The 15,185-nt window shown below is 40.8% G+C and overlaps 1 protein-coding gene across 4 annotated transcripts in view; it reads left to right on the forward strand.

Annotated features, from left to right (window-relative positions):
- Window positions 1–15,185, forward strand: part of MID1 (midline 1) — a 351,287-nt gene that overhangs the window by 284,899 nt on the left and 51,203 nt on the right. For all 4 annotated transcript variants that reach the window (XM_050963694.1, XM_050963696.1, XM_050963693.1 and 1 more), the window contains one exon: window positions 4,038–4,133. In XM_050963694.1, coding sequence (XP_050819651.1) covers window positions 4,038–4,133 — 96 coding nt within the window. The remainder of the gene's footprint in view (window positions 1–4,037; window positions 4,134–15,185) is intronic.

The raw sequence follows: 15,185 nt of genomic DNA on the forward strand, positions 1-15,185 counted from the left end.
ATCTTTGGGAGTAAAAGAGCATCTTGGGAATGTTGCTGTGTCCTCTACTGTGATTGATTTTAGAAACTCTCATCATGCCAATTAAGGCTGTGTCAGCACCAATCAGCGTTTTTTCCGTTTAGCGTATTTAGAATCTCATTCTTTCATTTTGACAATATCATCAGCCCTTGTAATGGTTTAGGCCTACCCAAATCTGCAGATGTAGGAGGAAAGGAGCTGATCAATCGAAAGGAAGAAAAATGCTAGCTTCCTTTTTTGTACATGCTGTTCTTTGCATGAGACCACTAATTTGGCAAAGGACATGGGTTCACATTTGGCTTTCATATATTTTAAGGCTAGAAGAGACTATCATGATCTTGTCTGACTGCCTACTTAAGACAGGCCAACAAACCTCACCCAATAATTTCTGCATCAAGCCCATAACTTCTGTTTTGAGCTAGAGTATTTCTTTTAGAAAGCCATCCAATGTTGATTTAAAGACTGCAAGTAACACCACATCCCTCACTAAGTTGTTCCAAATGGATAATTAGCCTCACTATTAAACTCCATCTTATTTTTAGTCTGAATTTGTCCAGCTTCCATTTCCAACCATTGGCTCAAACCATTCTATAGACTTGTGGAACAAAAGTGAAACACCACCCTCTCAACTATCCCTTATAATTACATTTTGGTGACTCATTCTGGGTGGACTTGGCCCTACATACACTCCATAAATAATCGTGTTTTAAAATGGTTGTATAAAGCTCCATCTTCATGACCATTTTAACTGAGTCAATTGACCCGCTTACAATCCAGTTAAAAGTTGTAATATGATTAAACCTACTGTGTCCAAGCAACCTGGTTAAAAGAAGCTTGTGAGTTTTGGCTAGTTATTTGTTAGGACTTGTCTACACTACCACGCAGGATCGATCTAAGATATGCAACTTCAGCTATGTGAATAGCATAGCTGAAGTTGATGTACTTAAATCTACTTACCGCCGTGTCTTCACTGTGGTAAGTCGACAGGTGACCCTTTTCTGTTGACTCTGTTTGCGCTTCTCGTTCTGGTGGAGTACCGGAGTCAATAGGAGAGCACTCAGCGGTCGATTTATCGTGTCTATACTAGATGCGATAAATTGACAACCGCTGGATCAATCGCTGCCCACTGATCCAGCGGATAGTGTAGACAAGCCCTTAGTGTTGCTTAGAGCAGACCTTAAAGTCAGAACTTCATTTGGATAAATAGAAATGTTCCCACCTCTTTGGGTGGCATTGCTTAATAGGGCTGAGTGCAAATTTTACAAGACCGCAATGCATTAGCAGAAGGGCCAGAAACCTATTTTTTTTATAATGAGTGTATGCATTATATTAGATATATTATGACTCCCCTGTCCCCTCCCAAAAAAAAATCCTCTTGTATTTACAGATAATCTGTCAAGGCTCATGTAGCATTTATTTTGTTGTTTCATCTGCTTACCACACAATCCAACCTTGTGTCTGTCACACTTGTATCTGTCAATGTTACCATTAAAAATCCATTTTTTCAGGAATTTCTAATTTCACCATGGAAATCCATTCTAGACAGAATGTTACACAGTGTTCTTTTCTTTTATGCATTCTCTATGGAAAAAAGAATGTCACTTTGGAATTAAAATTCTTAAGCAGAACATTTAGGCAGATCTATAAGGATAGCCAGATGTCTAGCACTTTTTGCCTTTTAATAATTATCTACTTGGTTAAGAATGGGATAAAGTTTACAAGAATAATTCAGAAAATACGAGTGTTAAACTAATACCTCCATACCTGAGGGTCGACTTAAGCACTTTAATCGGTTTGAATTTCAGTTTTTAAAAAATACAGGTAAGTGTTACATTGTTGTTTACAGTGTTGTGCTACAAGACAGACACTAGTTATCACAATAAACATCTGACTGTATAAGTTGAGAAACAATGCACAAAGAAGAGTCAGAAACAAATTGAGCGTAAACTATAATAACCAGAACCATAGTGAAGAGTGGCTGCCTATTATTATTACTAATTGTTATTAGAATAGCAACAGTCACATTTACAGAGGGTAGAGGTGTTCAGGTTGTACAGAAGTAAGACCACTCTAGAAAGGCAGGTGAGTGTAGAGGATGGGTGTGTGCTAAATTCATTGCTTTGTGAATTGGGCTGTCCATTGTGGTGAAATTCACTAAATCCACATAAAGCCTGAATATTTGGATGGAGTGCAGGGAAGGTAGGAAGTGAACTCTTACCTCCAGGCTAGAATTGCCACCCTGTGCTGCTTACGCTGGGTACAAGTGCTACTAGATCACATTAAGGCAGATTGCTGGGCCTGCTCGCAGACTGCCCTCCACGCAGATCCTCAAAGCGGGTGAGGTGTAAATTTCCCTTCTCTCCTTTACCCAAAATATTCAGGCTTTTGGTGGATTTCACCACAACTGACAGCCCTGACTGAGACACAGCTATCACTTTAGCAAACAGCCATCCTATAATCACTGTCGTCATTGTGCCAGTCCTGCATATGCTGGTGCAGTTCCACAGCACATACGAGGTATACAAGTACCCCAACATGGCCACTCAGCTAGCCCCCACATATACACGCATGCGCGCGCGCACACACACACACACATTCTCTCTCTCTCTCTCTCTCTCTCTCTCTCTCTGTCTCTCAGAGGTTTAAACAATATGGAGGGTCTTGATGAATAATACCATGAGACACAAGGTGAGGGAATATGGGAGTATAAAACAAGAGCCCCTGAGTACTAATCCTAGCTCTGCAAATACTTTGCTGTTTAGCCCTAAGCTCTGTGCTTCTCGTTCTTCGTATGTAAGAATTTGGAGCAGAACAGTAACATACCAAAGTGTATCGTTAATACGTCATTGAGGATCCATGGACACTCATATCTATATATCTCATCCACTGTTGCATGCCTTAGTGCCCTGATGGTGACAGAATATGGAACTCTCCCCACAATATAGTATACTATACTTTTATTCAGGATTTGTAATAAAATCTAAGGTAAAATCCCCAGTGTAGATGCAGCTACTGCCTTCTGTCTTCTAAACTGCTTCAGTTGTCTTAGCTAATATAGTTCAGAGAGGTGATGTTACTATACAGGCAGAAAAACTCATCCTATGGCTGTGTCTATGCTAGGGGCTATGTTGGCAAAGCAAAGACTATGTAGTGTAGACTACCCCATATGCTTGTGCCGAAATAACAAAAGGTGTGAATTAAACCAATTTAGTTATTTTGATGCAAATGTGTGTATAGATCAGCCTTTTACTCATGCAAACAGCCCTTAGTATTGCCAGCTCTAAATGTTCAAAAATCATGAGTCAGGCTCACAAAAGTCATGAGATTGAAAAATAATGATTTGGGCTCTTTTTATTTGTTTTCTGGCTTTTGATCTTTATAGTGCATTAGGGCCACATTTGCAAGCTGTTCTCCACAACCAGCAAGGGTAAAACATAGTGGGTTTGGTTTTTTTAAATTAAAGCTCAGACTCTCTCATATTCACTTGTCTTTGGGAGCTAGGCTTTAAATAAAATTTCAGCTATTATGAGAACCATGATAAAAACAGGAGCTGGCAACACTGATATTTATTTCAGCCATAAACATGAGGGTAAAGAGCCATAAGCAATAAGCCTTATGGGATTATAAAGAAGAAATCTTCTTAGTCAACTTGATTGCTGTCCCTGATAGAATTACAAAGGCAGCAGACAAAGGGAACAAAGTAGATATTATATTAGGCTTTTAATAAAGTGTCTGATACTGTCTTTCTCAAAAGCAACTGGGAAAAACAAAATCGGTAAGGGATGCACACTTTGCACATGCACTACCAGATACTGAATGTGCAAGCACATGGCTAACTAGGCACTTTCCTTACCATGTGCCTGCTCAAAACATCTGGTAATACAGATAAATAAGAAAGCCACGTGTGCATATCTACAAACTTAATATATGGCCCTGAAAGTATAACAGTTTTCCATGTATTTACCTGAAATCCTAAATTCTGCAGAAAACTAAAATGTTCTTTTCTGTCTTTTAAACAGCAAAATTTGGAGAATAACCTCACGAACCTTATTAAGAGGAATACTGAACTGGAAACTCTTTTGGCTAAACTTATTCAAACCTGCCAACATGTGGAAGTGAGTATTGAGCTACGCTTGAAATACTTGATAGCTGAAACATGTATTTACAGCCAGTACCTGTGCACTTCAGAAATCCTCAGCTTCTAGGAATTCTAGAGTAACTTCCTAGAACGGGTGGGCAAACTACAGCCCGTCAGGACTTTGGATCTGGCCCATGAGATTGCCAGCCCCATGATGCAGCAGGGCTAAGGCAGGCTTCCTGCTTGGCCAGGCCCTGCATCACTTCCGGAAGTGTCCGGCACCACATCCCTGCGGCCCCTGGGGGGATGAGGGGGCAGAGAGCTCTGTGCACTGCCTTCGCCTGTGGGTACCTCCCCCGAAGCTCCCATTGGCCACGATTCCCCATTCCCAACCAATGGGAGCTGCAGTTTTATGTTATGATATTATTTTATACAAGGCCATTTAGCTTCTGACTACATTTTCATTCCTATGGCAACTCCGGGTTATTCAGAGAACATTGTAGATGCCTAATAGATCCTTGTATTAAATATTAATAGTGTTGTACAGGAAAGGTTTCACAATATTGGGATTTAGAACATTCCTTGCCTACACGTATAGCAGTCTAAGGGAAATCTGCTTTATTCACCAATATTACAGTATGGAAAATTCCTGTAGAGAAGGATAGCCTTTCTACGGAATCTTTAAAACAACTTTTAGAATCTAATAGAAATTACCGTGGTAGAATTCTATAAGATAGTTACCAAAGTCTATGGAAAGATACTATTCGTTATGAAATGCTGCAGGGTTTTAAAGTAACACCATTAGAATCCTATTGGTTTCATCCCTATACAATTCTGTAGGAGTTTCTCATAGGATATTTTATTCTTGGTTTGATTTTCGTCTTTTCTGGTAATGTAGATGTGGCATCTATCTTTTTTCCACAGGCTTCGATTCAGCAAGGTACCCAAGCTTGTGCCTAACTTTAAGCAAGTGACTATGGCTATTGAGTAGTCCTATATGCATGTGCTAAGTATCTTGTTAGGTTGGGCCTCAGTATCTACCGCAGTATTTGGTTCTATCTTGGAAACAAAGACAATGTACATCACTTCTTGTTTCACATGTTTAACTCTGGTAGAAAATTTTCCTAACAGGGATGGGATTATGGTGACACAAGACCTCCTCTCCGTCAGGGGAACTACAACCACCACTACCCAAAATGTGGATGGACCCTGCATATTTTAGGGTCGGCCTTCAGGGCAAGTCTATGCTTAAAACATTGCATCAATGTAGCTACACCAATGCAGCAGCATTACTGTAGCGCTTTAATGAAGATGCTCTAAGCTGATGGGAGAGAGGTCTCCCATCAGCATAGTTAATCCAATGAGGCAGTAGCTATGTCAACGGGAAAAGCTCTCCTGCCAACATAGCACTGTCTACACAGGGAGTTAGGTCAGTGTAACTACGTTGCGCAGGAGTATGGATTTTTCACACCCCTGAGCGACATAGTTATAGCAATAAAGGCCTGTAGTGTAGACCAGATCTCAGTTTTCTCTGTGTTCTTCAGTATGCTACAAATTCTAAGCTTTCATTGTGTTGTTTTTTTTTTAAAAACCTAACTCATTACACTGTAAAGATACAGCTGCCACACTGCAAACAGATGTGCTGCTGTTCCTTGATCTCAAGTTTACAAACAATTCTCTAGACAAAAAGCAGCAGCTGCAAAGTTGGGAACTCATTCCTTCCCCAGCCAGTTAATCTAATTAGCATTTAAATTAGCTCAATATTAAGAGATGTACCTAAATCACAATCCTGGATCCAAGCACCACTGAAATTTGGACAATTTTGGATCTGGCTATTAACTTAACAGCTGTCCCTGTTTATCATAGAGGACCCAACTGCGACAGACTTGCAACATCTGGGACAAACCTTATGGAATAAAAATAAACGTTATTGAATTAGGATAAACCCTTCTGAATTAGATTTAATACCTTTAGGATCTATGGTTTAAAATATAGTTGTATATGTGCTCTTGTGGAATTGTATGTAATGTCTCTTAAAGGAGGGAGATGCTAATGTAATTCCTCTGGTTATCAACCTCTTTGAAGCCACCCCCTGGAGAGGTTCACATATGCTAGTTCAAACTGGATTCTCCAGAAACCCACGGCCAAGGAAAGGATTTTTGGATAAATAGCCTGGTAGTAAATTGACTCAGAGCCTTCTTCTCAATCCAGCAGATTGACAGGATCCCTGGTCCATGCAGGGCCCCAGTCCTTAGGGTACAGTTGTAAGCACTAGGCCTATTGAGGCCCCATGGGACAGGTTGCTCGTTCTGAGCTGAAGCTGAAGGCTTGGCTACACTCACACTTCAAAGCGCTGCCACGGGAGCTTTGAAGTGTGAGTGTGGTCGCAGCGCCAGCGCTGGGAGAGAGCTCTCCCAGCGCTGCACGTACTCCACCTCCTCATGGGGATTAGCTTGCAGCGCTGGGAGCCGCGCTCCCAGCGCTGCGGCACTGTTTCCGCTGTATCTTGCAGCGCTCAGGGGGGTGTTTTTTTCACACCCCTGAGCGAGAAAGTTGCAGTGCTGTAAAGCGCCAGTGTAGCCAAGGCCTCAGTGATTAACTGGCAACCATAAGGAAACCCCTCAGGTGAGGTGTTGAAGGACTGCTCCTGCCAGAGTCCATGTTAAGGTCCGGGTGCTGTTTGGTCACCTTATTAGCATGCATGTAGGTTATTGTCTCTCTAGTGCTTTTATATTAAGAATAAAATAGGCATGCATAAAAAGAGCTTTGTAGTCAGTCACACTGTTATCTGTCTCTGAAGAGAAAGCAAGCAGGACTGCTTTGGCAGCCTGTCTCTGCTGTGAAAACACAGTGATTGCTAGGAACTGTTCTACCTGGAAATACCCCGGTCAGGAGGAAGAGATGCATGTCTGTGCCCAAGAGAGGTGATGGCTGGGGAGCCTCAGAGTGGGTCCCCTTGGTGTATCATTTGTGTGTGTGGGGGGAGATGGGGAGGAAAATATAGGTGCAGTTGCCCAGAACTGTGACAACAACTAAAACTGTAGAGCTGAACACCCTAACCTTGAGAAGTTGAGATGTGGATCCAGATAAAAACTTGATCCTGAGTCCATTTCTGCTATTTTTTGAGCGCAGGCAATTGCTTTTTGTCTCTTTCTTTTAAATAAAAATAAAATACCAAAGTACAAAAGTCACGTGAAACAAACCTTTTGCTAATGCAACATTAATGTTACTAAGTTAAAATGACAAAAAAGTCAGGAAAGGAAAAATGTAAGGTTCTACTTGCAATGTTAATTTTGCCATATTTCTTGTCTGACTCTACTGCTCCAGGCTCAGACAACCTGAACCTGCACTGCAATGTGACGCTCATATGTTTGAAGTGTTTACATGATTGGGGCCTTAGCATTTTCTCTTTCAGTTTTTCTGGTTTCATATATTACTGATCATGTTGTAAGATGTATTCTGTAAAATATACACAGATATACTACATGCCCAATGCACTGTAAGAGGTGCTGTTGTATAATAAATTCACTATTGCCTAACTGGGTTTTTAATTTTGCAGTCTTATTGTTGCCTTAGGATTTTTTTAAACACACAGTTACTTTAAATAAGATAAGCCTCATATATCTTAAGGATATATCTTGTGCAAAAATATATATCCAAAAACAAGGAAGGGAGACAGTGGCCTTGGAACAATTTGTATAGTGGGGGTGCTGAAAGCCATTGAACAAAGCTATAAACCAGAGTTTCTCAAACAGGGGTTGCCACTTCTGTAGGGAAAGCCCCTGGTGGGCCAGGCCAGTGTGTTTACCTGCCCAGTCTGCAGGTCTGGCCGATCGCGGCTCCCACCGGCCGTGGATCGCTGCTCTGGGCCAGTGGGAGCTGCTGGAAGCAGCACGGGCCGAGGGACTACTGACCAATGCTTCCAGCAGCCCCCATTTCCCAGAGCAGCGATCCGCGGCCAGTGGGAGCTGCGATCAGTCGGACCTGCAAACAGGGCAGGTAAACACACTGGCCTGTCCCACCAGGGACTTTCCCTACAGAAGCGGCAACCCCTGTTTGAGAAACCATGCTGTAATGTATATGATGGAAACCTCTTCAAGCCTGGGGGTGCTTCCTCAGCCCCCAGCACCCTTAGTTCCAGCCCCCAAAAGGGACAAAAACTACTGTTCTTTGATTTTCTGTTTGAGTTTATTAAGATGTGCACATGCTAAAAAACTTATTTAAACTACTCTTCATTTGCTCTTATAAAATAGTAATAAAGCTTAACATCTTAGCAGAGCATTTTGGTCCTCAAAAGAAAGTTAGTTAAATGTTACAAGAAAAATTAAATATAACCAAACATGAATGGGGTGGTCCTTTTAGTTTTGCTTTTCAGCTTTTGGTATGTGGCAGACCTGATGATTCTGACAAAATGAAAAATGGGCTATGGGCCTTCTGTAAAAAAAATTACCTGGTCTATAGGGGAGATATGTTGTAAATGTTTTATACATTGCCTGTGTTTATCAGCCAGTGAAGTGATGTCAGTGAACCCAAATGTTCACTGGTTCTGCTACTCATTACGAAGTTTAACTCCCCAGCAACTGATTTCACCATTGATTCATTATTTAGAGTTAGAGTGACCGTCCCTGTTAGGGACAGTCCTGATATTTGGGGCTCTCTCTTATATAGGTGCTTATTACCCCCAACCCTGATTTCTCATGTTTGCTATCCAGTCACTCTATTTAGGGTACACCCCTCGAGACAGAAAAACTGATAACTTAACTGTACTAAGGAAGAAATCCAGTTGACCCTATGACTTAAGCATCACTTTAAAAACAAAAAACAAAAGCTCAGAGATGCACTTCACTCCTAATTGACATGGGTAATCCCGGCAATTTCAACGTGAATACTCATGAGTAAGGCAAGGAGAATTTGGCTCCAAATTAATAAAAAGGTCAGAAGACAATTTTAAAAAATCAATATAATTTTGATGGGGTTGGGGAGGGGGGAAGAGAGGGAGCTACCAAAAAAGTAGTTTTCATCTATAATATGAAGATATAAGCCCTGATTCTGCATACACTTAAGCACATTATTAACTTTACGCATGTCACTATTCCCATTTGGGGTCACACATATTAAATTTAATGTATTGCATTATCCTTTATGCACGTGCACATACACACTCACAGACTTTTTTGGGAAGGGTTGTTTGGTTACACACAGACTCTGATTTATAGCTAGTTTCACTCACTTTTCTGATTCATCCCCACCTGTTGTTTTTAACTCATTCTGCACCTTCTTGTTTTTCATTCCTCACCTTTCCAGGAAATCCAAAAGGCAGGTGTACTGTGAAAAGTTTTCCCTGCTTTTCAGGAGAAACTGGTGTTAGGGGCACAGCTGTCTCCCAACCTGATCCCCACACACTCCCCAATGGTTGCACTTCCTAATTGGGCAGGGGAACCAGCAGTTTGCTACTTGAGCCTTGCAGCAGTAGCACAGACTGCTCAATGCGTACCATGCCCACAGCTGTGCTTACCCTGCTCTCACTTCTGCTTCTTGCCCCAGCCCTTGTTACAACCTGCTTCTAGTCCAGAGGTTGGCAAACTTCAGCACATGGCCCATCAGGGTAATCCACTGCCGGGTTGTGAAACATTTTGTTTACATTGACCGTCCACAGGCACAGCCCCCCCTGCAGCTCCTAGTGGCCGCCCGCAGTTCACTGTTGCCCGCCAATGGGAGCTGAGGGAAGTGGCGCAGGCCTCAGGGACATGCTGGCCACTGCTTCCTGCAGCTCCCATTGGCCGGGAACGGCAAACTGCAGCCACTGGGAGCTGCGGGGGGCCATGCCTTCGGACGGTCAATGTAAACAAAATGTCTTGTGGCCTGCCAGCGGATTACCCTGATGAGCCGTGTGCCGAAGGCTGCCACTCCTGTTCTAGTCCTTGCTCCAAGCCCTGCTCCTGCCTTGCTCCCATCCCTGTTCCTACTTGAGCCCCAGAATGTGCCTGCTCTGTTCTGGTTTCTGAATCCTGACTACACCTCTGGCTACATCTGACTATGATTCGCACTTACCCTTCACCTTAGGCTTTGGCTTCCGATTCCAGTTCTGACCTTTGGTTTGGCTCCTCGATCCTGACTCTGGCTTCACCCTTGGACTGTTACTTGTTTCCTGGATCTAAGCTTGTCATTACCTGACATATGTTTTAGGAAATTTGTTAAAACATTTATTATTTACTCAATAGACTGAAGCTGTTCCGGTCTGTTATGCACTAATGTAATTAGAACACAGCTGTAGAAGAATCTGAACAATGAGCTGTGAGGGGGGAATGTAGGTTTGGCCTGCGGACAACATTATAACATCTGTGTCTTAGCCATTATTAATCTACCAAATGTAATAGGCAAGATTTATGGATGCTATTGCAAATGTTTTTGTTTTTTCCAGTCAAAATCATTCTTTGGTTATATAAGGGAGGGAGGGGCATTTTTACATATTTGTATAACTCTGGAACTGCTGCACTCACTGTGTGCTCTTTATAATGGAAATGTTTGGATTCTAACTCAGCTATAAAAATCTTGCTGCAGGCTTAAACTCAGCAGACAAGGCCACAGTCAAAAGTGATTGTGTGTGTGTGTGTGTGTGTGTGTGTGTGTGTGTGTGTGTGTGTGTGTGTGTGTGTGTGTGTGTGTGTGTGTGTGTGTGTGTGTGTGTGTGTGTGTGTGTGTGTGTGTGTGTGTGTGTGGTCTTAATGGTCAAGTTATATAAACCCCTGAAAAAACAAGGGGCAATAATGATGGGCCCTTAACTCTGACAGCACAGATACTGCCACTGTGATACAGGTCAGACACCTCTCTATATCAGTGTAACAATAGCAGAGCAAAAGATAAGGAGGAAAGATGGCAAGCACTGTGGAAATCCTGCAGTCGCCTTATACAAAGAAAGGGCCTGATGGAAAGTCACGATTCAGGGGCTGAGGTACAGGATAGCATCGGAAAATAAATGTAGTTAAAATAATGCAGATTCAAATATCTTGTCAGACTTCAGCCACTTAATCAAAGAGCTTCTTTGAGATGTACAATGAAGTATGTCTTCCTTCTTTTTTCCATGAAATATGCTTGGAATTCCCCTTGTTTGTGGTCTAGGAAAAAATTAGAACTATGCTGGCAAGGTGATCCCCTGAGGACTCTTAAGCAATAAAAAGGCTCTGTTCATGGCAATAAAAATAATGCATACTGTGTCTTCATGAGCTGGCATCATGCCAGCTCCTTTTATTTCTCATTCACAAACTGAAACTTGGGAGCACTTCATTCCAATCTCAGATTAGCTGTAGTCTTCTCTGCTTCTCATCTCATAGTAAGGTTTAGGTGGAAATCCTGTCTACAGAACAGGTTGATAAGTACTTTAGTAAAGCAGCCCCTCTTTATCATCAGAGTTCTGACACACTGTTTATAATAAGGTACCCACTTCGGATTATGTTTACCTATGCTGAATACATTTGCATAATACCCGTACAATAGAAAAAACAGATAAAATAATACACTGAGTTCATCCCTCACAATACAGCATTCAGTAATGGAATTTGAGGTGAGAGCTGATTATCTACCATTATATTGGGGTGTGTGTGGGGGGGAATCATACTTGGGAGGCAGTGAGGGAGTAGAAGAAAAGAAGGTAGGAGTGAGTTTATTAGGGTCATCATGAGAGGGCAAGGAGCTTCTCTTGGACACAGGAAGCCAATGAAAGAATTTAAGAAAAGTAGTGGCATAGTTGGAGTGATGGGAAAATTATTTTTACACCAGTGTTATGGGGAGACATAAGAGGAAAAACTGGAATAAAGAAAGTTTCTGGTGAGACATGACCTAGGCCTGGACTAGGGATTTAGATGGGCAAACTCCTGCTAATTCCCCCTTGTCAGGAACGTATCTTTGTGATTCCCGTGCTGGTTCAGCCAGAGGTTGGGATTGCAATGTATCATGGGAGGCACAGTTCAGCTAGAGAGCCCAGCCCAGAGAGGATGGTAGGGGCATAATGCGCATGAACTACTGCTTCCCTGAGGCATGACATGGAAAGCACATATTAATGTCAAACTGTCCCAAAATGAAACAGTTCATTTCGGTCAAGCAAACCAAGATGTGTTGATTTGGGTTGATCTGACACAAATATTTTGTTTTGATCTTCTCAACTGAAAAATTTCAGTAAAATTATTAGATATTGGTTAGGGGTTTTTTTATATAGAAAATTCCTGACCAGATCAATCAATGTTTCTTAAGAATTGCATGTATCATTTCAGCTGGTTTCTCTTTCCTCTAATCCTTTTTCTGATTTTCTTATAGAGAGTGAACAAATATTAAATGTTTTACTTTATTATTAAAACTAAGGTAGCTGCTAACAGCTACAAAATAGCTACAAAAATATTTTTCCTCCCTCCCCCATCCCCTTGCATTCCATTTAATTATAAGCAATTACTCAGCGTCTTTCTCACTTTCTTTCTTTAAGTCCTAGAAGTAATTGAGATTTGTATATTTTGGTGGATGAGCAGAAATAAATGACTTGAAGGAAATTGAGTTATTGTTGGTGAGAGTAATTAGTGATCTCTTTAAGCTGTGCACAAACCTTAAAGGAAGGGTTTACGGCATTTGTTTCTTAAGACCGTTGTTAATGAGCGAGAGGTACTTCTTCATTATTGTTGTTCAGATGAATTATGAATATGCTCTATCTTTGTTTTAGGAATCATGTTAGTACAGAGTCTGCTGTTACTGTGTGTCTCTCAAACAAGGTATTTTTATTCAGATCACAAGTGAATACTAGGCAGTAAACATCCAAAGTTTGTGGTTGCTCAAACCTCAAAAAAAAAAAAAAAAGGCAAAAATACCTGTGGTTGACCACACTCTTCCAGGCCCAATACAAACCACAGGGTATTTTCAAACAGGGTACAAAAGTCCATAAAGTTTATTGAGGCAGTTCCACACACACACCCTGCAACAGTCTCAATAGGCCCCTCAGGCCTGTCCCAAGCAGCACAGTACTTACTCCTTTTTGTAGTAAAGCAAATAAATAGTTTCAAAAACAAACTCAGTAGTCCTGTGTGAAGTCTACTTTCTTCCAGAAACATTTCTACTAGACAGTCATTTTTTCCATTAATGCAGAAGTAGAGAGCTCACTAAGCCAGTCTGTGTATGAGGGAGGTATTGCAGATTTCCATTTTGTCAAATTCACTCTTTTGGCTACTAAAGTAGTTACAGCAATCCTTTTCTCAATGTTACTAGTAATATGAACTCATCCAGCACCCCTAAAATACACAGGCTTGGAGAAAGAAAAATAGCAACATTTAAAGTTTTCAAAAGAGCACTGAATATAGTGTTCAAGAACACATGCATTTTGACAGATATAGAAGATGTGTGAAAGGTTGGCATGGGGCTGTTTGCATATCCAACATTCACTGGCTGTCGCTAATCAAGCCTTAAATGCTCTGGAGTCCAGTGATACCTGTTTAATATCTTGTTCTGGAATAATTGCAAAGATAAGGAGCTTGAAGTATCTTTCACAGTAAGCCAGCTATCATGCTAGGTTTCTGTTGAGATTGTAAAGCCAAGATTTTCCCCATTTTTCTTTGAAACTTAGATTGAGAGAGTAATGCCAAGCATAAAGCCACCTATAAGTAATTCCTACAAAGTGACTTGTATTTCCATATTTCTTAACATGTTATTCTTGAGGTGAGAGTTGAAGCAGACCAATTGTCCCCTATCCTTGCAGGAATCCTTGAGCATAGCCCCTGAAAGAAGGAACTGTGAAATAATGGTAGCTGATATTTGTTGTATATGTAAATCGAAGGAGGCCAATTTATCATCTTGGATTATATCTTTAATTTTTGGTAATCCTTTTCCTATTCAAATTGTCTTAAACATGGAGTTGGCCTTGATCCTAAGACACAGATTATCCCATAATGGTACAAGAAGCAAATTATTAAGATTGGATGTGATAATCATCTTAACACATTGCAGGATTCCCTGTGTAGCTGTAAAGATTGGATTTTCCCTTAAGGGTTTCAGTAGCCTCTTAAAGTATATAAAAGAGTAGAGGGAACCATGTGGCATAGCTAAGATTTTTTTAATCTCAAACCAGGCTAATGTTTGTATAGAACTACCGAAGAGGAACCATCCTACAATATGACACATTTGGAATGCTAGATCATAGAGATCCATATCTGGCAACCCCATACTTCCAGTTGCCCAGGATTTTTAAAGTGTCTTGTGTGACAAGAGTGGCTGTTATTTTTTAAAATCTCATATTAATAGGCTTCTCATGCAATTTATACAAGCATAGAGCAAGGGACAGAGCTTGAAAAGCAATAGGAGAATGATATATGTCATTCTGGGACAGATATTCATTTTGGCTATTTCTGTTCTCCCCAGTAAGGATAGAGGGGGATACTTCCTCTCTACATCCTTGGAAATTTCTTTTAATATATAGTCCATATTTATAGAAGCAATTTTGGGAAGATCAGGACAAATTTTAAATAAATAAGCTAATTCCTTGTTTGTGTGAAATAGAAAATGTTGAAACTGAGAAGGATCTGGTCTTTGGAATAAATCACAAGCAATTGATATAGCCAAGTTAATATGAAAACCAGAGATCTTTCAAAAAACATCAACTGCATTCAGTAATTATGGGATTGATGAGGATGGATTCTTCCCAAAGATGTCATCAGTTTATAAACTGATTTTGTATTGTTTCCAGTTTATAGTCATACCTTCCATGGCTGAATGATCTGATGTGTGTACTTTGCCAGTGGCTCAAGAGTGAGATGAGAAAGAAGAGGTGAGAGGAGACAGCCCTGTTCTCTCTTGACTAGAATCAGATTGGTTGTCTGATTTATATAAAGCTTGATAGAATTGCTTAAATTGATTATTTATATCTATTGGTTCAAGGATGGCACTGGAATCTTCTTGTAATAATAAGAACAAAATAATGTTGTTGGCTAATTCCATCTTAAGTCTTGCGAAGTAGTTTACCTGCTTTATCTCCCCATTCATAATATATTTGACCCTGCTGAGAGCAAATTTGACTTGGCTGGATAAGCATTCATTATATTTATATCTGGCATTTGTTAGA

Source organism: Gopherus flavomarginatus, chromosome 1 (genome assembly GCF_025201925.1).
Source record: "Gopherus flavomarginatus isolate rGopFla2 chromosome 1, rGopFla2.mat.asm, whole genome shotgun sequence".
Classification (NCBI taxonomy): Eukaryota; Metazoa; Chordata; order Testudines; family Testudinidae; genus Gopherus; species Gopherus flavomarginatus.